Source organism: Meleagris gallopavo, chromosome 1 (genome assembly GCF_905368555.1).
Source record: "Meleagris gallopavo chromosome 1, MGAL_WU_HG_1.1, whole genome shotgun sequence".
NCBI classification, from domain to species: domain Eukaryota; kingdom Metazoa; phylum Chordata; class Aves; order Galliformes; family Phasianidae; genus Meleagris; species Meleagris gallopavo.
This window is the reverse complement of record NC_139404.1, coordinates 44,535,218-44,559,070: the sequence shown is the minus strand read 5'-3', so window position 1 is coordinate 44,559,070 and position 23,853 is coordinate 44,535,218. Positions and strand designations below refer to the sequence as shown.

At 40.7% G+C, this 23,853-nt stretch overlaps 1 protein-coding gene across 5 annotated transcripts; it reads left to right on the top strand.

Annotated features, from left to right (window-relative positions):
- Positions 1–1,068: 1,068 nt before the first annotated feature.
- Positions 1,069–23,450, top strand: CEP83 (centrosomal protein 83). Of its 5 annotated transcripts, none has more exons than XM_085223119.1 (17): positions 1,069–1,187; positions 5,077–5,248; positions 5,563–5,713; positions 6,467–6,559; positions 6,852–6,983; positions 9,732–9,983; positions 10,922–11,053; positions 13,937–14,051; positions 15,472–15,616; positions 15,750–15,899; positions 16,538–16,613; positions 17,664–17,821; positions 19,925–20,054; positions 20,698–20,801; positions 21,517–21,697; positions 22,688–22,885; positions 23,143–23,450. In XM_085223119.1, the coding sequence occupies exons 2-16, from the start codon at positions 5,100–5,102 to the stop codon at positions 22,871–22,873; spliced, it is 2,154 nt and encodes a 717-aa protein (XP_085079245.1). In that variant the 5' UTR covers positions 1,069–1,187; positions 5,077–5,099; the 3' UTR covers positions 22,874–22,885; positions 23,143–23,450. The 5 variants fall into 5 exon arrangements, with proteins under 5 accessions (XP_085079245.1, XP_085079265.1, XP_085079273.1 ...); XM_085223139.1 differs by having other exon boundaries at positions 22,688–22,889; XM_085223129.1 differs by lacking the exon at positions 1,069–1,187 and adding an exon at positions 4,922–4,941.
- The last annotated feature ends 403 nt before the right edge of the window (positions 23,451–23,853 follow it).

The following is a 23,853-nucleotide window of genomic DNA, read 5'->3' as shown; positions in this document are numbered from 1 at the left end:
ACATTTGAAGCAGTCGTGAGCGCTTGCATGATCGTTCACATGAAGTCCTATCCATCTACTACATGTATGTAAATTAGGAAAAACTATCTTAGTGTGGCTAGAACTGAGCCAATTGAATGGGAATGGAAATGCAGTCAGATCTGAAGCCTGTAACATACAAGTACAGTATGCTCAGATGTGAAGTCTCCCAGGAGACCAATAAATTCCACCTGCAGTTTTTCTCTGATGAGTACAATTTTAGCACTAATCTGGAAAACATCCCTTTCTGTCATAGCTGTAGAGGGGAAGGAAGCAGATGATCAGCACTGTATAAGTGAGATATAGCCTATGTACATGCTAATAGAACACCAGAGATGCCTGCGCGCTCAGCAGTCCTGTACAACACATCTGACTGAGTAATGGTTTCATAAGCTGCCTCACAGTTTCTATTTATTATGGTCTTATGTGCTAGCATATACTCTGTGCTACTGCATGCTAAAAATTATATTCTAGTCCTAATGAGCTCCACTGTAAAAAGGGCTCTGCTTAAGCAGGACAGACTCTTATCACAGCACTATGGCATTTAAAAGTGATTTCATCTTCTGGTTTTGCAAGGCCAAAGGTATTATTTTTTCAGGCAGCTTACACCAAACAAGGTACAGCTGTCCAACACCGATGCCATGCTGCTCAGTTATAGATACCTCTGCTGTTGTAGTGACAATGCCATTCACATGCTGCCAGCAGTACCCGCAAGCAAATGCCTATAAGAGATCTCTACTTTGACACAAGCTTTCCCACTGCTGATACCAGCTGGTTGCCTAGAAAACAGCTATCGTTGTCGGGAATCTTCTGGCTGTAACCCTCTTTAGACACAGCTAAATGAAGTACGGAGTTCATTCGCCTCACAGCACAGAACCGGGCAGCAGTGTCGCAGTGTCGCAGTGCCGCAGATACCGCTGAGCGCAGACCGCAAGCCCGCCACACCGCTGCCGCCCGTCCCGCAGCGCCGCGGGGGCGTTACCGCCCGCAGCCGCCTCCATAGCGTGTGGGCGGTACCAGGGCCGACGGCGCAGGCGCAAACAGGAGCGGAGAGGCAGCGTGAGCCCGTTACCCTGGCAACGTCGCCCCGCCCCCTCACCGCGGCCGTCCCGGTACTCCCAGGATACCCTGCGGGGCCGCGGCGGGCGGCGGCGCGAGCAGGCGGCAAGGTGAGGCGAGGCGGGGCGCGGCGCCATTTTTAAATTCCTGGCGGCGGCGGTCGGGTGGGTTGGGTGTGGGGGGTTTGTTGAGAGGTTGGAGGGGGATTTCTGCTTGGGATTCCGCTGTGCGGCGTGCACTCAGCCCTCCCAGGCCTTGCTCTGTTCGTCCGGGAGCGTCGTTCCCGTGCAGGGGTCTCTAAAGCGGGGAGGAGCGGGCGACGCGTCTCAGAGAGAAGTTGTCTCGGTCTCGTGTCCCGTGTGGGGCTGGCGGGGCTGCAGCTTGCCTAGGCTCCGAAGTTCAGGGGCAGAAGAGTGCCAGACTTCTGTGTTTCTCGAGTTATGCACAGTTTTGTGTTAATTTTCATTCACTGTGGTGTTGGTGGGAAGTCTGATCTCTGCTGTGCTGCAGAGGCATGTCAGGTAGGGCTAAAGTAACCTAACTTTATCTGGAAACCAAGGCTGCGATTGCATGAGCATCTAAACTAGTGATGCAGCTGCTCTCTGTGTCTGAAAATTGAAAGTCTTGTCCCTCCTTCTGCGTCCTTATTTGGCTCTCTGTTCCTTCATGCCAGCCAGTACCGGTTGCCTGCTCACCCCGATTCTGCAGCTGGCTGGGTTGTGACTCGTTGACCTCACCAAACAAAACAGCTGTTTTCTGCCTGTCGGAGCTTATTGGCTTCTTGAGTTAAATTGAAGGGTCTGATGGATGTCAGATCTGGGAATGAGGCTCGAGAAAGCAGGAGGGTAACGTGGAACAAAATGAACCTCCCCCCACACCCCTTGAGAAAGAAAACGATGCAGCATTTAAAATAATATAGCTCAAAGATCTTATGGAAGATGTCCTTTCATGATGTGTAGATATAAAGGATAGAGAGGTGAAATAGGTCTTTAAGCAGTGTTTCTTTCTGTATGAAGATAATAACTGGAGAAGAAAGGCAGAACAAAGGTGGTTCTAGGAAACATAGCTCATTTCCTTCACTTAGCTTCATTTTCCACCAAAAATATAACTGAAGCTTCAGGACTTTGCACCAATACTTTTCTGTATGTACCTGCACAATATGATGTTAAGATTTCATAGTGTGGATTTGAGCAGCTGACAAAAGTTTACAGTTCTGTAGCATGATGAACGTACAAATAATGTTATATACATTGGGGTTTTAGTTCCTTTAAAGTGTATTTCATGGTTCTCTACTTTTCAAACAGGTCTTCATGGGAGGCAGGGATTTTAACTAGCATTCTTGGAAAGTGTTTTTCAAAAATGGCATGCGTGGTCTTGGGGAAATTTGAAGGTGTTGAGGTCTAAGCATCAGCTGATATAGCTGAGATAATGCCCCTGGCACAGAAGAAATTCATGTCAGTAGTTGAGTGTTAGCAGCCCTATCAGTAATTACTGATTGGCCTCAAGTTGCGCCAGGGTAAGTTTAGGTTGGAGATCAGGGAAAACTTCTTTACTGAAAGGGGTATTAAGCAGTGGAATAGGCTTCCAAGGGAGATGGTTGAGTCACCATCCCTGGATGTGTTTAAAACCCATTTGGATGTGGTGCTCAGGGACATGATTTAGCAGAGGGTTATTAGTTAGGGTACTATGGTTAGGTCATGGTTGCACTCGATGATCTTTAAGGTCTTTTCCAACCTGAGTGATTCTATGATTCTACTTTGTTTTGAAAGAAAAAAAAAAAAAAAAAAAAAAAGGAAGAAAGCGAGTTGTTTAGATGTTGCAAATTGCTGTCAATAGTTTCAGGGAAAGGGACTTCGAGAAATCTATCGCTGCGCATTGCAAATCGCAAAGTTTGCCACTAGATGTCTCTGCAAGCCAAAATAGCTTTGTTGCCTTTAGTACATCTAGGTTTTTGAGGGTGTGAAATGGTTTTGTGCGCTGTGTTCTTTCCCTTTTCTTCTTTCCTCTTTTCTTCTACTTGCAGCCTTTAGGCAGATGAATGCATGTGTGTTGCTTTCTAATCTTCGAAGTTTCTGATAATAGTGAAAGCTGTGAGAGGGTGTGTGAAGGCTTGGAACTGAAAGTGCAAAGGCCTGCATTTCTATTTCTCTCTTTCTTTTAGTCAGAAAACTCCATGGTTTTGTGGTGGCGTTGAATTTGTATCTGTCGTACGACTTCAGAAGCACTTCTTGTTCCTGTGAGCCATAGGGTCCAGACCCAATCCCTGTGCGCCTAGTTCTACAGCGTGGTGTACAGTTGGATATTTACATTTGGTACTGCAGCTTATGGAACCAGAGATCTGAGATGAAGAGAAGTACTGTTGCTTGCTTTTTTTTATGGCAGTCACGATTAACCTTGTTGATATGCTTAGAAATTCTGAGGAGCATGCGGCTTGGAGTTCTCTTTGTCCTCTCACATAGCTTATTGTCCTTAAGGTTTTTGAGCAGATTTTCCCATGTGGCTGCTGCTTGAACAATAGCAAATGCCATGATATTAAGTCTGAAAATGGCTACTGTACTTTGTTTCTCACCAACCAACAAAAGCCAGGAATGAAAAACAGATCCTAGTTTGATTAGAAGGTTCTTCAGAATTTATTCTGTTAATGTACAAAACATGTAGTGTGTGCATATGGGTCAGCCATTGAGGAGAACATTCCTTATTCCAATTTCCTCCTCCTTATCCTCAGCAGACTTGGGCAGAGCAGAATGAAAGCAGTTGCTGTTGTCATTGTGTGCTGGTACTGGAACACTGGTAGACTTTGCTCTCACCTTTCCCCATATAGTGACGGAGGAAGAAACTAGGCATTAATGCATGTTTCTTTTCCTATCTGGCAGATAATTTTCATTTAGTTTGTAGTTTGGAGCTTTTGAAAATTAAATGCTGAGCATCTAAGGTAGGTCTGTGGAAGATTTGGGGACTAGAATGCAGAATATGTGTCCAGCTCCAAATGTGAAGAAGGTGAGGTACTTACTGATGCTGGAGAAGTAAGTTGTTTTGTTCACACCGCCACTTAGGCGCCAGTCAGTTATGCTGAAAGCTAAAATGGCAGAGCACTTGTTTTAAATCTTGTAACTTGCTAAAATTCACCTCCCTCCCCCACATCTTCTAGAAGGTGCAGCAATGATAAGTCTAAGGCAATATCTTGCTCTGAATATCAAAAAGAATTGTTGAGGTATATTATAATACTTCCTCGTTTCTCAGCATCTGGTGATTTGCAGCTTTCTCACATCCCCCTGAGACTGTCATATTTAGCAAAACTCTTGCTGGAAAGTTCACAAAATCCCACCACATGAACTTCAAAAAGGAGGAAGTGACATGTGTTGGTGATACGTGTTGGAGCTGAACTTTGGGTAGTCTGGAAGGTGGGTGCCAATGAAATCATCCCTCTTTTCGAGAAAGGACTTGGTAGGACCTCAGCAGTGGGGATTGTCCCTGTTCTTCCAGCTGATGTGCTGGTGTGCTGAGCAGCGTGATGTGGTTAGGTAGAGAGAAGGACTGTGACTGCGATAAGCAAAAGCTGTTTGTGTCTGATGTTTGTGTCCTCTCCTTGAACCATAGTTATCAGGACAAAATGAACTCCATGCTTGGATTCTCAGCATACAGAATAAGTAAAAAGAAGCATTTTATATGGTATGGCACTGGCGAGATGCTTGTGCTTGTTTTGTACTGACTCAAATAATCTCCTCCTAACTTAATTATGTGTCCCTGAGAGAGTATGAGCAGGGAAGAGCTGCCTTTTCAGCAGGAGATTTCTGATATGAGTTACAGCAGAGCCAGGATTCTTCTGTATTGAAAGCAAAAATGGCATGAGAAGCCTGTGAAGCAGTGAGTGTCCTTGATTGCTAATTGCATCTGCTTCTATTTCTGCCAGGTCATCCTGCCTTCTGGGATGGCAGCCAAAAAAGTGGATGTTGGTGTACCTTTGTTATAAGTTAATTTTTTACTTTCTCCTCTCAATAGCCATCGTGAACAGTCATCATAAAATGGATACTTTGGGCAGTCTCCTTCCTCCCGTGGTTGGAAATGGTGATGTGGCCAATTCACAAGAATTGCAAAAGCTTCTGATTGATGAAAAAATGCGCTGTGAACATCATAAAGCAAATTATCAAACTATAAAGGCAGAACATTTAAGGTACATGAATTTAAATAGGTTTCTTTGTTTGAACTGTTAAAAGATGGAGCTTGGTGTTGGGTGGAAGGGGTTTTGTGTGTGTCGGCTATTTCTCTACTTAAGAACACTTTTGAGTATTGGTTACTCAATAGAAGCAGAAAATAATTCAAAATTTCTTAAGACATTATAGGTGTGAAATAAGTTTTCAATGCATTACAGGAGAAGGATGTTAAAAGCTTAATTCAATCTTGATATTTTAATTTTTGTTTCTGAAAATGAGCTTTCTGAGCTTTAATTTGGAGGGTAGCTATAAAAGAAACTTGTTTTCTTTACAGGTTACAGGAAGAGTATACAAAATCCCAAGATGAACTGAAGCGGTTGCTGGTTGAAAAGCAGGCTGTACATGACAAATTCCAGCTTCTTCTTGCAGAATACAGAGAGGAGTTGCTGGGTAAAACGCAAGAGTTGGAAAAACTGAAGATGCAGGTGAGGTAATTTACTGGCAGAGCTTAATATGGACTTGAATCCTGTAACAGGGCCATGTTTTAGTTCTGTTTGTAACATGCATATACTTGGATTGGATCTATTTCAGGTATCTTGAAACCTAGTCAATCTGAATAGTGTTTCTTCCCTAGAGTGACTGTGGCATGAGATTGTTTTGTTTTTTAACAAAATCTTCCAAATTCTTTTGTCATGTACTACATTAATAACGAGACCCTCAGTCTGAGCCTCTGTCTCTGTCCTTGTGTGTTGTCCTGATATGAGGAGAATCATCTGCCCTGGTGATTACAAGAGTGGATACTTGTTTCTCTTCTCAATGGCAACTTTCCTCATCATGAAAGCAAACAAACAAACAACAGCAAAAACATTTAAGTCCAGTTTCATGACATTTTCTATAGTTACTTGTTTCCTTAAACTAACGTGAGACATAGTTCCTAGGAAACAAATACAGCATCTAACAGAGGATCCCCAGACACTGACTGACATTTGTACTGCTTCTTCCAGTGAGTGCTGACATTTAAAATCTGTTATCTTCCCAGAATATTTTTAGTTCATTAATATTATATTTCTTTGCTTCTGTAACTACCATTTGAAAAATTCCTTAGAAAAACATAGAAAATTAAGCAGAACTTCGAAGACTTTAGAACTTAAAATACTGAAGCCCTACTTAAAATACTTTATTTATGGATATTTGGGCTGTTATGATGTACATAAGTGAATATGAATTTCTGTCTGAAGGTGCTAACTCCTCAAAAATTAGAGCTGCTAAGAGCACAAATACAACAGGAATTGGAATCTCCAATGACAGAACGTTATCGGAAACTAGAAAATGTAAGTAGCAAGTATTGAATTTTGTTTCTTTTAGAGTGGTGGCTACCAATTTGTAACTGTTCCTAAAAACCTTAGGAAACTGAAACTGAAAGGCAGTCGATGTGTGTGACTTAGCTTTGCCTGGTATTGTTCAGTACTGCTGCCCCAGGTGGTGAAGGCTGAAACCCTAGGATAGGGAGGGATCCATTCCAACACAAAAACCCTTATGAACCGACTGGAACGTTGCATGGATGTTTGAAGCTGGAGATAAAACTGCCAACTTCATACTGAACGTTTCATTTGTCTGATCTAGGAAATGGAAAAATACAGAACAGAATATAACAAACTTCGTTATGAGCATACTTTCCTGAAATCAGAATTTGAGCATCAAAAAGAAGAACATGAACATGTTTTAGAGGAGGAGAAAATAAAATACGAGGCAGAGGTACGTGATATTGCATTAGTTTAAACTGTATCTGATAAAGCTGTGTGAATGCTGTGAAAGTGTTGGTGCTTTGGTGGGTCGTCAGTTTGACATAATTTCATTGTGTAGTGTTTGTTTCTGCTCTCATAACTCTCAAAACACTTTCATGACTTAGCCTCAGGCTGTCTCTGTAGGCTTACTCAGTCATGTGTTGCAATATCGTATGTGCTATCGCAAGAGCAGACTTGCCTTCTGATGAATGTCAACTAGTAGCTCTGCTTATATGCTTTTTGGAAATCACATTTTTGATAGGATATGAGACATTACGCTAACCTGAAATTAATAAGATGGATGAGCAACTGATTAAAAAAGTAAATTACTTATGTAGTAACTAATGAAAAAAGTTCAGAAGATATTGTTGCTACCAGGCAAGGGCACATGTCTTGAAACTAGGTTGGGTTATGAAAGTAGTGGTAAAAGTGATACTGACAGGATACTCAAAGCTTTGGTAACTTGATTTCAGTTGTGTCAACTCCTGAATAAGCAATCCATAATTTGTTTGTATCAGAACTGGACTTTCAAAAGTGTAGCTAAATAAATTGGCATCTTATTCATCTCTTAAATACACGCAGCAGCGTAAATGAGTGTTGTAGATGTCATTTGCATATTCATTTAAGTATTTGTCTGGGAGCATATCAGGAGATGCCAGATTTGGATGCATTAGTCCAAACATGAGGCACAAATCAAAGGCAATCATTGCTTTCAAAATCAGTCCAAATTCAGAAATGAAAAGCATTAAAACCAGAACATTTGTCCTTCCCAGAGCTAACTGCACATGGTGCTTTACAGCCTGCCTGTCTTATGGGCTTGTTGAGTTTGTGCTAATGCTGCAACTAATTAGCACACTTAGAGAGAATGGAATTACCTTGAGCCCAGGGCAAAATATAGTCTGCTTTCTTTCTCGTGTTTAGAACCTTTTCAACCTCCCACATTATTTATTGCAAGGAGGCTACAAAAACATTCTAATTCCTTAATGCTGCCTCAGGCATGTCACGCAGTAAGACTTCAATCTTCTCATGAAAGGGATTTAGAGAGCAACTGCTGCAGATTTTGGCTTTGCTCTGTAGAAATCACTGATGGAACTTCTAAAAGTGCTGCTGCTGAGCAGGGTTTGGAATATTGTGTCTTCAAATATGGAGAAAGCTCTTTCAGACCTTACTTTCTGACTCTTTTGCCCCCGGTCTTCACAAGACATTTAGACCATGTAACTTATTTTGGAATACTGGAATCTATATGTATATGTTTGTTACAGTCTCAAGATGAGTTTGTATTTATTTGTACTGCCTTGGAAACTTGCTTTGTTTTCTGACAGGCTGAGTCACCTGACTGTCTTCAGTTACTAGTGTGCTTGAGTTATACTGTGGTTACAGAATTATAGAATTATATGGTAGGTTGGAAGAGACCTCCTTCTAGTTTAGTCTAACCCCCTGCTTAAATAATAAGATGTAATGAGATTGGATTGCTCAGCACCAGGCTGAGCCTAGCCTTGAACATCTGTGAGGTTGGAGACTCCACAACCTTTCTGGGCAAAGTATTCCAGTATTCAACCACCTTCATGGTAAACATTTTTTCCTATTGTCTATTTGACATTTTTCATATTCCATCATGTATCTGTTGTCTCTCTTCCTATCACCACGCACCTCTGAGGAGATTCTAGATCCATCTTCTCTATCTCTTCCTGGAGGATCACTGTAGCAAACAGTAGCTATTCCAGAGCCTTTCTTTTCCAGGCTGAACAGGCCCAGTTCTCTCGGCCTGTCTTCATGTCATGTTCTCCAGCATTCTCAGTGTCCTACTACTGGACTTATTCAATGTGTCAATATTCAAGTACCGGGCACAGTATGCCAGCTGTGGTCCTTCAAGAGCTGGAAGGAGGAGGAAGATCATTTCCCTGGATCTGCTGGCTGTCTTTTTGCCAGATCACCAGTTACAGTAGGTTATCTTTGCTGCAAGGCCACTCTGACAAATCCTACAGTTGTCTGCTGACTAATACTATAGCTGTTGGCCAGGATACCCAGATTCCTTTCTGTGCAGCAGTAACTCTTCCACCTACTTCTTCATATACTTGTTCAGCCTGTATCTCACCTCAATTTGATGAGATCTAGTGTATTTTCTTAGTCTGCAGTGCCAGGCATCTCTTCCTAGAAGGAAGTAAGTCAAGCGTGTTTTGCTTTTGATAAGCTCTACATTCCATCATCTTATCATTTCCAGACACGTGGATAAACTTCTGAGAGGGTTTGCTTTGTACCCTTCCCAGAGACAGGTGTGTGGTTGACCATCCTGTAGTTACCTGGATCTTCCTCCTTGACTGGTTTGCCCCTCTTATCGTGGGTTTGCCATCTGCCTCTTTCCAGTCTTTGGGAACCTTTTCTGATTGCCACGATTTCTCAAAGATTCATTCCAAGGACTCATGTATCCAGTGCTTTAAGTGATCCCCAACTTCCTCCTCTCCTGTAGCTGCTGAGTTACTTCCACCAATTGCTAGGCAGTTTAGGAACATCTGAGGATGAGCCTTATTGGTGAAAACAGAATCAAAAAAAGGCATTGACTGCTGTGTCTGTTAATTGTTCTAATATAAATGTTAATGTAATTTCATAATAACTTAAATGCACACTGTTGAACTTTCCTGAATTGTCAACCAGTGTACTTGTTGCTTTGTGACACCTAATCAGTGTAAAGGCTTTTATTTTTCCAATTAACAACCATTAGATTGCGAGGCTGGAGAAAGATAAAGAAGAGCTCCATCATCAGCTGGTTCGTGTTGATCCCACGAGGGACAGTAAACGTGTGGAGGTGCTCTCCAGAGAAAAAGCACAACTGTATCAGAAATTAAAAGGCTTAGAAGCAGAAGTAGCTGAACTAAGAGCAGAAAGAGACAATTGTGGTGTACAAGCAGAAAATGTCCAAAGGGTGCAAGTACGGCAGTTAGCTGAGCTGCAGAGTCTGGCAAGGTCTCTAGAGGTAAGATTCTTCTTTATTTGTTGTCTTGTGTCTTTGTGAGTGATGCCACGTTCACAGTCAATAAGATGCTCATGTCAGCAGTTGTCACTGAGTTGCAGTTAGAAACTGACATCCATATGTTAATCTGCTACAGGAAAACTGTCACTATTTTGAAAAACTTCTTTTTGTCCTTTTTATCTTTGTATTTTCACTCTTCAATGAATTATCACGAGTAAATGGTTATTGGCTTTTGTTCACTCTTTTAAGAACTACTTTTATTTCTGGCTTGTTTTAGTTTAGTTTCTTCATTCCTTGTCTTCAGTTCTTGCTATCTGCCTAGCTAGTGAGTCTTTGCATGTAGACTTCTCACATAGCTGCAAGATATGGATATATGGTTTATTTTCCTTTTCGCTTTTTTAACTGTTATATAACTTTGTTACAAAGTGCTGTGGATCTCTGCCAAGTGCTCTGATCCCATTTTAAAGAGGATCATAATATTCTTAATTTAGAAAACCCGTATTAAAAAAAAATCCTGCTGGAAATACGCCATTAGAAAAAATAAGGTGAAAATCTAGGTATAATTGCTTTTTTGATACTTTAATAAATCTCATGTCTTGAGGCTATAATACTCGTACTGGTGATTCCTGTATTTAGAGCTGAGTAATTTACTGGTAGCAATAGGTGCTGCCTTCTAACTGAGTCAGATTATCTCTGCCTTTTGAAGTGGGATTGCAGACGTGTGTGATTCTGTGCAGGCGGTGTTAATCAAAATAGTTGTTGTTTCTGAGTAAAACATGAGACTCTTACAGTATGGAAACATATTGTTAACCAACGTTGATGTATTTTTGTGTATAGTTGCATGAAAGGTCAGTAATATTTGGGGATCACTTGAGCCATACAGGTGAATAGCAAGAGACAGCGCTGCTCCAAAAATCTCACAGAGACCTCTTTTATTTAAGGCAGAAAAGAAGTCAGCTGAACAACACGTTGGTCGGATTGAGGAAGAACTGCAGATGTGTCGTGAGCAGAACTTTCTTTTAACTAGCAAACTTCACAAATCTGAACAAGAAGTCAATTCCTTGGCTGCTAAAGTAAGTGCTTTTGTGATGTCTGAAACAGTTGTTCATATGATGTATAAGTTTTTCTGTTTATATTTTACATTAAGAATAAGGTCATATTTTCTTCTGTGACTTAGAGTAGGTTTGGGTTTTCTTCCCAATATCAGATAGAAGATGTAGATAGAGTGTGTGACTTGACAGGAAAAACTTCATTCCTAAAAGTATCTCGATATCTCCAAAATTGATGGTATGCACTTTTTTTTTTCATTTTAGAGATCTTTTTGTCTAAATGTAACCATGCATGAAGAGGCATCTTCATGTTTTTAGTACTGGTGAGGATAGCCAGCTTATCCTAATGGCAAAAAGCATTCTTTCCTCATAAACTCAGTGAAGTGCCCTGGAACATCACATCATTTTGTGTTTTTTTTTTTTTTCTTTCCTGAGTTATCTGCATTGGAATCACCTGCTGAGATTTAGGTTGCATGTGAAACAAGACAGTAGTGTTACTATAGCATCAGTCTTGGACTCACGCCAGCATGGCTTGTACAGAAATGTTTCTGTACAGCATTGCATTCCATCTTTTTAAGTAGTTCATTGTCTAACAATGTGTTTGAGTGTCTTACATGTTGGGTTGGCACCATATCTTAGGGATTTTGTGAATTTTTTAGAAAAATCCTTCGGTGGGGGAAAAAAAAAAAAAAAAAAAAAGAAAAATCAAAAGGCTTCCAGGATAGGGAAAACCTGCAAGTGCTTATTGAGAAACTTGGTGCCACTATTCAATGTTTCCCAATAATTAGATCAACATGGACACCAGATTCATCTGGCTGCAGCTCCTCCTCAAGCACTTAATTTACAGACAGACCTTTATGCAATTCTCTATGATGGTATTTGAATAAGGAAGCAAAACTGAAGCACTAGGAATTATTTTTTTTAACCTCAAATCTTGTGGAATTGTTACTTGTAAATCTGAGCCATCATATTTGTCCTAAGTACCTAGTTAATAAATACTGTTGTTCCTTATTGTTCCCTTGCTGGAGAAAATACTGACTGATAGTTTCTAGCACATTTGTCAGTTATTGGTAACAAACTCCATCCTGTTTTCTAGCTCTTTTGAAAAGGATTTAGTTATCTCTGAACTAACTGTAAAGCCAGTAATTTTGGTCTTGTCTCTCTAGTTGAATTATCTTAAGCACTGTGTTGACCTAAAGCTATCCAGCGTTTCTAACTATACTCTCCAAAGTAACACTGACACGTTCTTTGTATGGGTGTGACGGTTAATATGGGCATATGCTCAAAGAGGGACACAACACAGGAAAAAATATCTTCAATTTCTTCCATAATTGCTCTTTAGCAATCTCAGATTTCATCCAAGACAAACTTTATAGTACACATTTATGACTGTGAAGCGTTGAGTTTTGGTCCTTAATCTGAAAAAAGCTCTTACTTACCATATGAATAGAATATATTACAGATTTAAACCTCTTTATGCAATGTGTCATACTTGTCGAACAGGAATGATGAATTGGAGGAAGAAACTTTTATGAAACATTTTTTAATCAATAGTCTCCAGAAGTTGGAGAAAATGAAGGTGTTCAGCTGAAGGGATGAAAGCAGAAAATCACGTCATCCACTGACACCCCAGCACTTCTACACCCACTCAAACTTATTCCTGAACAAAGATGGACCTCTGAATCTTGTGCCTTAGAAAAGCCACCTTACTTCTTTGCAAATTACCCTAAAATGTTCCCAGCTCCATATTTAAGCAACCAAATCCACTAACGTAGTTACTTAATAAGCGACTGTGTCATTCTTAACCTTTTGCCACTTGCTTGTACTAGCAGGTTGTAATTACATTTGTCACTGTGAATGGATTTTTGATACGACTGCGTTCCTCTAGGTATTTAATTCTCATTGACCATGTAATTACTGTGTACAAATGCCTAAACTATAAAAAAAAGTTTCTGTGCAAGCAGTAATTGTCTTTGATTTGATATTCTTAAGACTCCTGTTTTTAAGAGGCTGTTTGATGTGCACGTCACAGCTGCAGAGAAGTATTTGACTTAAAATGCATTTGACATCTGTGAAGGCCTGGATTTTGAAAGTAGTGTAGCACTCCAGGAGGTCAAGGGTGATGAAAGGGATAAGTGATCTTCACATTGACATGACTTCGGGGAAGCAATGGATATCTTGGTTTTGCATATCACCGTTTTGTTTTACTCTAGGGAGATTACACTGAACTTAATTTTAGCTCGACTCTGAGGGATTTTTAGTCAGAAGTGAGGTATGTGCAAGCTGACATGCTAATGCTTAGTGAGGCACTGGGGTCGTATGCAATATTGGATCAGTGTCCCAGCAAGACAGTTGAAATAAGCAATCTTTTCAGTACTACTCCAGCGTTTGGAAGCTTGCTTGCAAAATGCATGATATTTGCTGAGTTTTTACAGGTAATCCTGCATGGTTTTGCTAACTCTTTAAGAGTATTTCCTACACTATAGCTTGCAGTAACTGTCTGGTTAAAGATTAAATCCATGTCCATTGTCAGACAGCTTGGTTCTTGGAACCTATGGGGTATTTGGGTACTTTGTCTTCATTAGGGAACACAGAAACCTTGTGTTTCAAGATGAATGACAATACATTCCTGAATTTTCAATGTCTGACTCGAAGTAATAAAACATGTCAATAGATTGAGTGTTATAATACCTACGTAATCACCATTAACTATTATCTACAAATCTGGATATTGTGGTATTTCTTTCAGGAAAGCTGTGGATAAAAAAGAAATTTATGAAGATATACTTAAAATAAGCCTCAAATCTGACAGATTTTCTTGTTTGCAAAGTATTGCCTGAAAAACAGTAAAGCTGTGAATACGTATGTATTTATTTTCAGTGGATTTGTTATTTTTCTAATTCATAGGTAGAAGAACTTAAACAGTCACACAAATTAGAAGTGACAAATGTCAAACTGGAGGCAGCAAGAACTAAGAATGAAGTAGAAAGAGAGAGAAACAAGATTCAGAGTGAAATGGATGGTAAACTACACAATAAATTTCTAGTGAAATTAATTTCTAGTGGTTTCTTTGATAACTTTCACTTAGAGCTCTTCAATTATTTTTCCTCCAAGTGTTCCCCAGCAATCTTCACCTTCTGCTTCTAGTCTAAGTGATATAAATCAGAAAACTCATTTCAGTGTCTGAAATAACTGTACCCTACCACTTGATCTCCCAGGTTATGAAGGACTCTTACAGGGCGACCTGCATTTGTGAAAATTAATTGGTTTGTGATAGTTGAGCATAATCTGTCTCAAATAATGTACTTCCTAGGGTTTTGCCTTTTTATTTACTGCCAAATAGTACAACTATTTGCAATTTGTTTGAAACCTTAAGTTACCAGAAGACTTCAGAGTTTTATTTGCTTTCCAATTCTGTATCCATGGAATTGAGGAAAAAAAAAGATGGGTTAAACATTTTTGTGGAACAAAATAGATTTTCTAACTTGTTCTGTGAACAAAACAGGCAATGGTCTAAGCAACCAGGTAACAGCTGAACCTGTTGACAATGTGAAGTAGCCTCCTGTACTGTAAGGCCAAAGCTTTCTAGGACTAGTTGCTGATGATGTAAATCATCACCCATCTTTTACTGGACTGTCTTCACAGGTTTGCCATAACCTTCATCTGCCTAGAATGGTTGTTTCTATCTTGATTGGTGCTGGCTTGGGTCAGCAGGGACAGGGAGGTGATTGTCCCTTTCTACTGTGCCCTCATGAGGCCCCATCTGGAGTACTGTGTCCAGGTCTGAAGCCCCCAGTACAAGAGAGACATGGAGCTGTTGGAGAGGGTCCAGAGGAGTGCCACAAAGACGATCACAAGGCTGGAGCACCTCCCCTACAAAGACAGGCTGAGGGAGCTGGGCTTGTTCAGCCTGGAGACCTCATTGCAGCAGGGTGATCTCATTGCAGCCTTTCAGTACCCAAAGGGAGCCTACAAACAGGAGAGGAATCAACTCTTTACAAGGGTAGATAATGGCAGGACAAGGGGAAATGGTTTTAAGTTGAAGGAAGGAAGATTTGGGTTGGATGTCAGGGGGAAGTTCTTTACTGTGAGAGTGGTGAGGTGCTGGAACAGGCTGCCCAGAGAGGTTGTGGATGCCCCATCCTGGAGGTGTTCAAGGTGAGGTTGGATGGGGCCCTGGGCAGCCTGGTCTAGTATTAAATAGGGAGGTTGATGGCCCTGCATGTGACAGGGTGTTGGAGCCTGATGTTCCTTGAGGTCCCTTCCAACCCTGGCCATTCTATGACGATCTCTTCTGTCTTTCTTGTTTTATTTTTTCATTCATTCACATTCCATCCTGTGAACTCCCTTTTTGCTGTTGATAAAGTGATTCTAAATCATGAATTTCATCAGGATGACATCAATAATGATATTTTAACGTATTTTTTTAATGTATAATGTAGGGTTGCTGTCAGACAAAGAAGTTCTTAAGGAAGCTGTTGAGCGTCATAAAGTGCTTTTAGTAGAAAAGGATCAAGAGCTGATTCGTAAAGTGCAAGCTGCCAAAGAGGAAGTTTTTGGAAAAATTGCAGCCTTACAGGATGAAAAGTATGTGTTGATTTACTGCTCTGTTTCTAAAAGTCCCGGGAGGTGTTTGGAGTGACTTCTTAAATGTCACTTTTAGTAACAATCTCTTAGCGCTTTGTCGCGGTTCTTCTGTAAATACTGAATAATGTTTCAGGTTAGAACTCGAGAGCAGATTAGCTCACGTGGAGAAGGTGAAGTTGGAACAGGATGCTTGGAGACAAACTGAAAAGGATCAGTACGAAGAGAAGCTACGTGTGGTACAGCTGGCAGAAGAATCTAGCAAAAGGGAACTTCAGTGTCTGCGGTAGTGCCTTTCCTAACCTTAAAGCAGATGTCTCTTTTTTTTTCTCCCTAATTTCTTCTCACTAGTCATTAGACAGCTTTACTATTTATGGGCATGTAAATGTTGATTATGTGAAATGAAACAAAGTATCTTGTGCAGCATGTAAAAAGATGGGAGGAGAAAAAAATGTGCTGTTTATCAAAAGTGAACGTTTTTCATCCGAACCTCAACAACACTGCAACTTTAACGAACATTTTGAAGAAGTAAATTTCATTCTGTGTTGGAATTTGGACCATGTTGGCCACTTGCAAATGGCAGTGTTATAAGAAACCATTTTTCTTTGCACAGTGGCATCGTGTCAGCAACTGGCAAACTGGGACAATGATATCTGTGAGTTCCTTATTATAACTCTCAGCAAAGTTGGTTTGCTGTAGTATTTGTATGAAGGTCGGTATGAGAAAACCAGCAAAATTCTCACTTCAAAACCAATCAAACCACCGTAGGTAGTCATCAATAACAATACATTGTTAGACACTTTGTAGTTAATTGGTAAGACTGCTAAATATGTATGCAGCATGTTCTATTGTCAGGCTGTTTTGTACTTTGCTACCATCTATATTTTAATGAGATAAAAATAAGAGTATCTTAAACAATTTCAGATTAAAAATTCAACAGCAAGCTATTCAGACAGAGGAGCTCGAAGAAAAGAAACGTGAAAGAGATGATCTAAAGCAGGTAAGGGTTTTGGTAATGTTTCATAGAGAAACACAGCCTTTCCTGCAGTTACCATGTCCAGTGTCTGAAGATCAGATTGGCTTTTTAAGGATTTTTTTTTTCTGAGGGACAAAACGCATTTAACAGCTCTGTAAATCAAGTGTTCAGGAATCAGCCCTGCTTTCCTGGACCTTCATAAATGGATTACAGCTTTCTGCCTCGTGCATTTTGTAGGTATCGGTGATTTCAAAATGGAATGTTTATAGGCTGCTATATTGAATATGGTTATGCACTATTTAACTGGAGATTCGGTTTCCATGGAAACTATAAACTGTTTCTAGGTAATGCTCTTCATTTACACTGCATCTCTCATCTGAGGTTCTTAAGTGCTTAGCAGATGTTTCATAAACGAATAAACTAGTGTAAAAAGATATATTTCTATTGCAAGATGAATTAATGGCAGTGATGCAAATGAAACCTAATTCTTTTAACTCCTGCTCAGCCATACTGTTCCTTGGTAGATATAAATATGGCTGTCCATTAAAGAAGTCTGGAAGCTCTGTGTACCTGAAGTTAATATTTTTTTTTAGGATATCTGAGCATGTAATTAGGGAGAGGAAAAGGGGAATAAGCATCCTTTTTCTGTGCTGACTGCAGGGATTGGACTTTTCAGACTCTGCTTGCTTTTGTGAACTGGTTGGTGCAGCCACTGAGGGCTGTAACGGAGAGAGAAGAGTGAGTAGCTCCAAAGCTCCGCTCCTTGGTGTGCCGTGATGCTCTGGTTCTGTTCAGCTCTAAGGCCTAATGTCAGATTCCCTGAGTTACAGGAGATTCAGACTGGATTCCTTCCTCTCCTTCCCTTTCTTATTTCAGCAGCAATAGAAAAGTTCTTTCTTGTCTAGTAGTAGTTTACTGTAAAACTGCTAGATAAGCTATTGAGTAAGGAGAAAGGGAACAAATAAGAAAGGTTTATGATAAATGAATGCAGCCAGTTGACATGTGCAGTATCTCAAAATTTATGTAGATATTTGCCTATCTTCTCAAATGGAAATATTTCTTTTTTTTTTATAGCAAATTCAAGACATGCAACTCCAAGTTGCTTCACTTTCTCGGTCAGAAAGTGATTTGCTGGAATATAATCAGAAGTTGAAGGAAACAGTAGAAAGATTGAGACAAGAATGTCAAAATGCAAGAACTCAAGCAGAAAAAGCCCAACTGGAAACAGAGAAGTAAATTTTGTTCTCTTTTGGTTTTACTTTTTGTTTTCACACTGCTTGTATTGCTTTCACATGGATTGTTCAGTATGGGATGTAGATTCTGAAAATGTCTGAAATTAACCTGATGTAGCTGTGGTGTCCCTGCTCACTGCAGGGCAGCTGGAACAGATGACCTTTAAAGGTTCCTCCCGACTCAAATGATTCTATGATTAAATGTCAGCAGGAAAGACTGGACAATTGTGCTGACAAAAAAAAAAAAAGCCATACCTTCTGTTATGCTGTATATATAAAAACTTTGCTCTTGATAACTTCAGAAGTAGGGGTTACCTGTTACAATTAATTATTGACTAAAATGAAATGCACCAATTTTATAAAATGAGATTCTATTTCTATTGAAGTGAACAGAAAACTTGCATGTAGAGAATTTCATGTGTGAAATTCTGAAAACAGAATTTCACACAGTGTTTGAATGTTAAAGAGTGTTGAAGAACGAAAAGTGAAACAAGTGACTGTATTATTGTGCTTTGATAAGATTTTTGGGGACCCAGCCTATATGTGTGCACTTCCACCACATCCTTTTAGCTGATATGAAGCCAAGATAATTTTATAAGCCTATAGATAATAGGAGATGCACCAAGACTGCTACTGCAGAAACTAAGAAGCTTTGCAGCCTACCTGCAAGTTTCTCCCAGTCTGTCCTTCTCTTACCACAGAAGTCTTGGGATGTTTCCCTTTTTTTTTTTTTTTTTTTCTGACTGTGTGGCTGGTGTGACTTCTTTCCTCAGTTCAATAATTCTTTTGAGCTTGAACCCCAAAAGTTAAGGAGCACCAAAGCAATATAGCTTAAAGAGAAGCGAAAAAAGGGCCAAAAGATAAGAGAGGCTGAGATAACCAGTTTCAGATAAGTTAAACTAATGCTATTTGGGCAAACAGCAAGAGTAGGCAAAGAATTTAGCTGTGTCTGGCTTAAGCTTGGAAATGAAAGTGAGATGAGAAAAAGAGCCAAAGGCAAACCATGAGCCTGATAAACTGATAAAGATGAGAGATGAGCTGAAGGAGGCACTTGTTAAACATTTCAGGAACAATGTTAGTGGAATTTCCTTAAAAAAATAAACAAGAATGTGTGATTTTTAACCACTGTCTCAGCTGAAGTTCTGCTGTTCAGCAGTGCATTTCTCTTTGGTTCCTGGGGTAGTAATAATTTTTTTGCGATTGACTAAAAGAGCAGTTAAGGATTTCAGGTAGGCCAGGATCCTGGTTCTGATTTGAGTGATGTTAACACTGTGGGGAAGGGAAAGGGTGTTTGATGAGAGCTTTATGGAGAATCATCAAGACTCACATCAGGGAAACTGCATCAGCCCAAGTCTGAGGTGATACAGATGCATTGATACAGATATGTGTTTCTCAAAAACTGCTCACCATTTGACTTTTTTTTTTTGTTGTCACAAAGTAGTTAAATAGGCAGTTAGCTCTTCTCTGCTTTGAGATAGCTCCAACAAAAAATCCAGCAGAGAAACTTCCTCCTTTCCCAGTCCACTGTAGGGATCACAGCCTAATTTTAATATGTTACAACCATGCAAAGTTCTAAACAAAGAATAGATGTTGGCGGTGGCGTGCGTTCAGCTGGGATGCTGTCTAGGAAGCCTCTCTGTGGGAGCTTCTTGTCATGCTGGTGTTTGTTCTGCTTGGGAGCACAGAATAGTAAGTCTGAACTTCTCTGTTACAAAGGATTTGTGTAGCACAAATGGCAGCAACCCACTGCTGTGCCTCACCTCTTGAGCACAGAGAGCAGTCATCAGCCCTTCTGACAGCTGATGCTTGGCACAGTTGTTTCATGTTGTGTTCCAGTGTGATGATTTGATTGGAATTTAGAGATGTTCTCTGCACAGTTGCTGGATTTAGTCTTCAACATTTCCTTTGAAGATGTAAAACCTCTAAGGTTACGTTGATGCACGGGTTCAAATGTGGTGAGTCTTGAGCACAGTCACATTTAAGTCGGAAGCTTCAAGACGAGAGCTGTGAAAAGAAGTGTTTATTTTAAGAGCCTTAAGGCATTAAGCCAGAAAACTGCTTCATCTGTGTAACTCCTTACCCTTTTAACCTGTCTTTTTGAAGGACTTTAGAATACAAGCGCATGGAGTGGCTGGAGGAGAAGCATCTGCTTACTCAGCGCATCACAGAGAAGGAAGAGAAATACAACGAGGTGAAGAACAAGCTGTGTCGAGCTGCAGTTGCTCAAAAAAAGGCACGTTGGCTCTTCTTTTGTAAACGATCCTATTTATGAAAAGTTCAGCTTTCCAGACCAGAATTGTTTTAATATTAAGAGCTGATTTGCAATCTGCTGTATATAATGATAAAGTACATACAGTTCTTAGCAGAGAAATGTGTTAAAGTGACAGGCACAAGAATGTTACAGCTGACAAATTTGTTTTAAATGCCATCAGCAATTTGGTGAGGGTTTCTTCTGTATGTATCTCTGTGCATTTAAGAGGTGGACTGCTTGGTTATTAGAATCACTCAATCACTCAGCTTGGAAAAGGTCTTAAAGATCATCAAGTCCAACCACAACCTAATCATACTACCCAAACTAACAACCCTCTGCTAAATCATGTCCCTGAGCACCACATTGAAATGGATTTTAAACACATTCAGGGATGGTGACTCAGCCACCTCACTGGGGAGCCCATTCCAGTGCTTAACCACCCTTTATGTAAAGAAATTTTTCCTGATCTCCAACCTAAACTTACGCTAGTGCAACTTGAGGCCATTTCCCCCCATCCTGTCACCAGTGAGAAGAGACCTGTGAGAGCATTAAGCCACGTGCAGGACGGATTTGATTTCAATGATCAAAGCATTACTTTGCTTTATTTGAAATGTCTCTTTGGCAGAGAAAGACTCTCAATGATAATAAACAAAGGAGGATGCAAGAGAAACTGCAACTTTTGGAAGCCAAGATAGAAGAACTAGAAAAAGAAAACCAGGTGTTAAATAGGTAATAAATAATTGCTTTTTCCTAGCTTGAAAAAACAATATTTGCCCCAAATCTGACTCAGAATATGAAGTGCTTCTGAAGATGCATGCTAGTTAGTGTGGTAACTGCAGTACAATCTAATGGTGGTGTTCGCATGGGAATTCTATGAGTGGAGTCCATTTCTGATGGCTGTGTTGGTGGTGGAGAGATAGAAGAGGAAAGCTATCTGAAAACTATATAGATGTGGTTGCAGGAATCCCTTCAAAAGAACAAATTCTTTTTACGAAAAAAAAGAGATGTGAGTGAAGCAGTGCTGGAGTTGAAAGCACAGTGTGAGGAGATGGAAGACAGGAAAGAAAACTGACTGCAGAATGACAAAGGAAACAGACATAACGCCCTCTTGGAAGGACCAGCTTCTTATTCTCTTCATTGTGCAGTATGGATGGTTTGGTTCAAATAATGAATTTAATGGTGCACCTGTGGCTCACCACTGTGAATGCTATTAGCAGCTTAGTTTATTCAGTGTAAAATCTAATCCTGCTGTAGGTTACTGTGTAGTGGCACTCTTAGCCATTTAGGCAGACAAATACGCACGGGTGGTCCACGCTTATGTCTTCATGGTAGTTTATGGTAGTTTTCTTGCACAAGGACAATAAGCAGCAAAGTACTCACGGAGAGGTGTGCTGCCGTGTCGGGATCGTAAGTATTTAGAGCACTAAGAAATGTTATTTCATAGGCAGAATGTTTCCTATGAAGAATACACACGTCTCCAGAGGAGACTGAAGGACTTGCAGCGCAGACACAACGAATTCCGGAGTTTGATTTTGAATCCTGGCATCCCAACCCTGAACCCAGTCAGTGTGACATCAGCGTCTGTCCCGCCTCCTGGGCCTGACGTGTCCTTCCTCCTCCTTCAGGTACTGTGTCACAGCACGGGGCAGTAATGCAAGGGAAGAGCTTGGGACTTTAGTGGTAAGGAAGAGAGGAGCAGAAGATCTTTAAGAAGAGGGAGGAATCCCTTTAGTTATGTTCCTTTCCTCGTAATGGCATATAAACAGGAAGGGGAATGGCTGCTTACAGGGGTGGATAGTGACAGGACAAGGGGGAATGGTTTTAAACTGAGATGGGGAGGTTTAGGTTAGATATTAGGAGGATGTTTTTCACACAGAGGTGGTGACACACTGGAACAGGTTGTCCAAGGAGGTTGTGGATGCCCCATCCAGGAGGCATTCAAGGCCAGGCTGGATGTGGCTCTGGGCAGCCTGGTCTGGTGGTTGGTGATCCTGCACAGGGCAGGGGGTTGAAACTATTTGATCACTGTGGTCCTTTTCAACCCAGGCCATTCTGTGATTCTATGACAGTGGGAAGGAGTTCTTGAAAGACAAAGGGCACGTTACAGAATGTAACAAATGCAGTTCTAACCCTGTTCTTTGCCCTCTGTGCTTATTCTGAAGCTTTAAATGAATCCCTCTGGACAAGAAATGCCATAGTGTTTTTCCTCACATCATGACTCCATAATAATTACAAAACTGTATTGCCACTCTCCATTTCTTTTGGGCTTAAAAGCATTCTGTGTATCCCATAGTGCTTCTGAGGGTGATAATCTCTCTGAGGTGGCCCAGCCAGCACTGCTGATTGCTGTCCCTAAGGTGAGGCCACAGCTGCTGCGCATCTTCATCTTAAAGCAGCAGTGCTGTGCTCCCATTTCTTGCTACTGTTTGCCATGAGTGTCAGAGCGAGACCTGCTAGAACTGGGGGCTTTTGGGGGCTGGAATGTAATGAATAACAACATTTCAAACGTCACAGCTTTTGTTTCAAAATCATTACTTTAAAAAATGAAACGACTGCTCGTTTTGGTCTCTTGAAGGTATGCAAAATATAATAGAGCCACTTTTATTAATTTCAAGGAAGAACAGCATCAGAGAGAGCTCTCCCTGCTTCGCAAGCGGCTGGAAGATCTCGAAACCACGCAGAGAAAGCAGCTGCAGGAGCTTGGGCCGGCTGGGGAGCGGCTCACAGCAGGAACACGCAGGGAGCTGGCATCCAGCAGGGGAGCAGAGGGAGCTGCTGTGCAGAGCGAGGACTCCACATAAGGCGTGCAAAGCGTAGGTGCTGTTTTCAGTAGCTTCTCCTGGTTACGTGCTCTTAATATCCTCCAAAGCACGACTGTGTGCTGAGGTGAGGGAAATATATTCTGTGTAGTTTTCTATTTTGATAGACTGCCATCCGTTAGCGAATGGAATGGTATCTAAATGAAAATGCATTTTGAAAATAACTTTATTGAAATGCTATACAAATACTTGGAAGTCAAGACATGAAATAAACGACATTTTGATTGTATTCCCTTATTTACTCACTGTAGGGCTTTGCCAGCACGGAGCTCTGTGGATTCGAGGTTTGGATTGTAAACCAGCTGCTGGAATCCATGCCTGGAGTGGTACTCTGAAGTTCCCATGCGGACAAATGGGGTGAAATGGGTGCTCCTGACTTTGCTCTTGTCCATGTGCCTCTTGGTTTTGTAACGGGAAGAAGCAGTGATCAGTTTTTTTTTTTAAATAATGTTGTAGAGATGAAACAAATTGCCTTCACATGAAGAAAACATGAGTTTGTATTTGTTGCCACTGTAGCTTGTTTTGTCAGCTACAATAAATTTATTTATTTAAGGTTTAAGTTGTTTTCCTTGGTTATCAGCTTAACACCTATGGAGATTCAATTAATTTTTGATGACTTGATAGTGAAAACTTGGAGGTGTGGGATGGCTTTTTTTCTTGCTGTTTTGTTTTTTTTTTTCAGGATACTCTAGTGTAAATTCATTAGTGAAAAGTGTTTAATACTTGACTGCATATTGTTGGAACTGTAGAACAGACAGCTGAGGAATGAACTGCAGATGGTGGCTGACATTATCATGGATTCAGCTTTGCTCTCCAGCATGTTTTATTTTCTGTGCCATAGGTAAATATAAGCGCTGTGTTACGGTTTCCTAAGTGCTCTCCAAGGAAAGCAGTGCATGGCACCTGTAACTGCTGGAAGCACTGGAAGCTGATTATACTGCATCTTGCACTCCCCTCCTGGC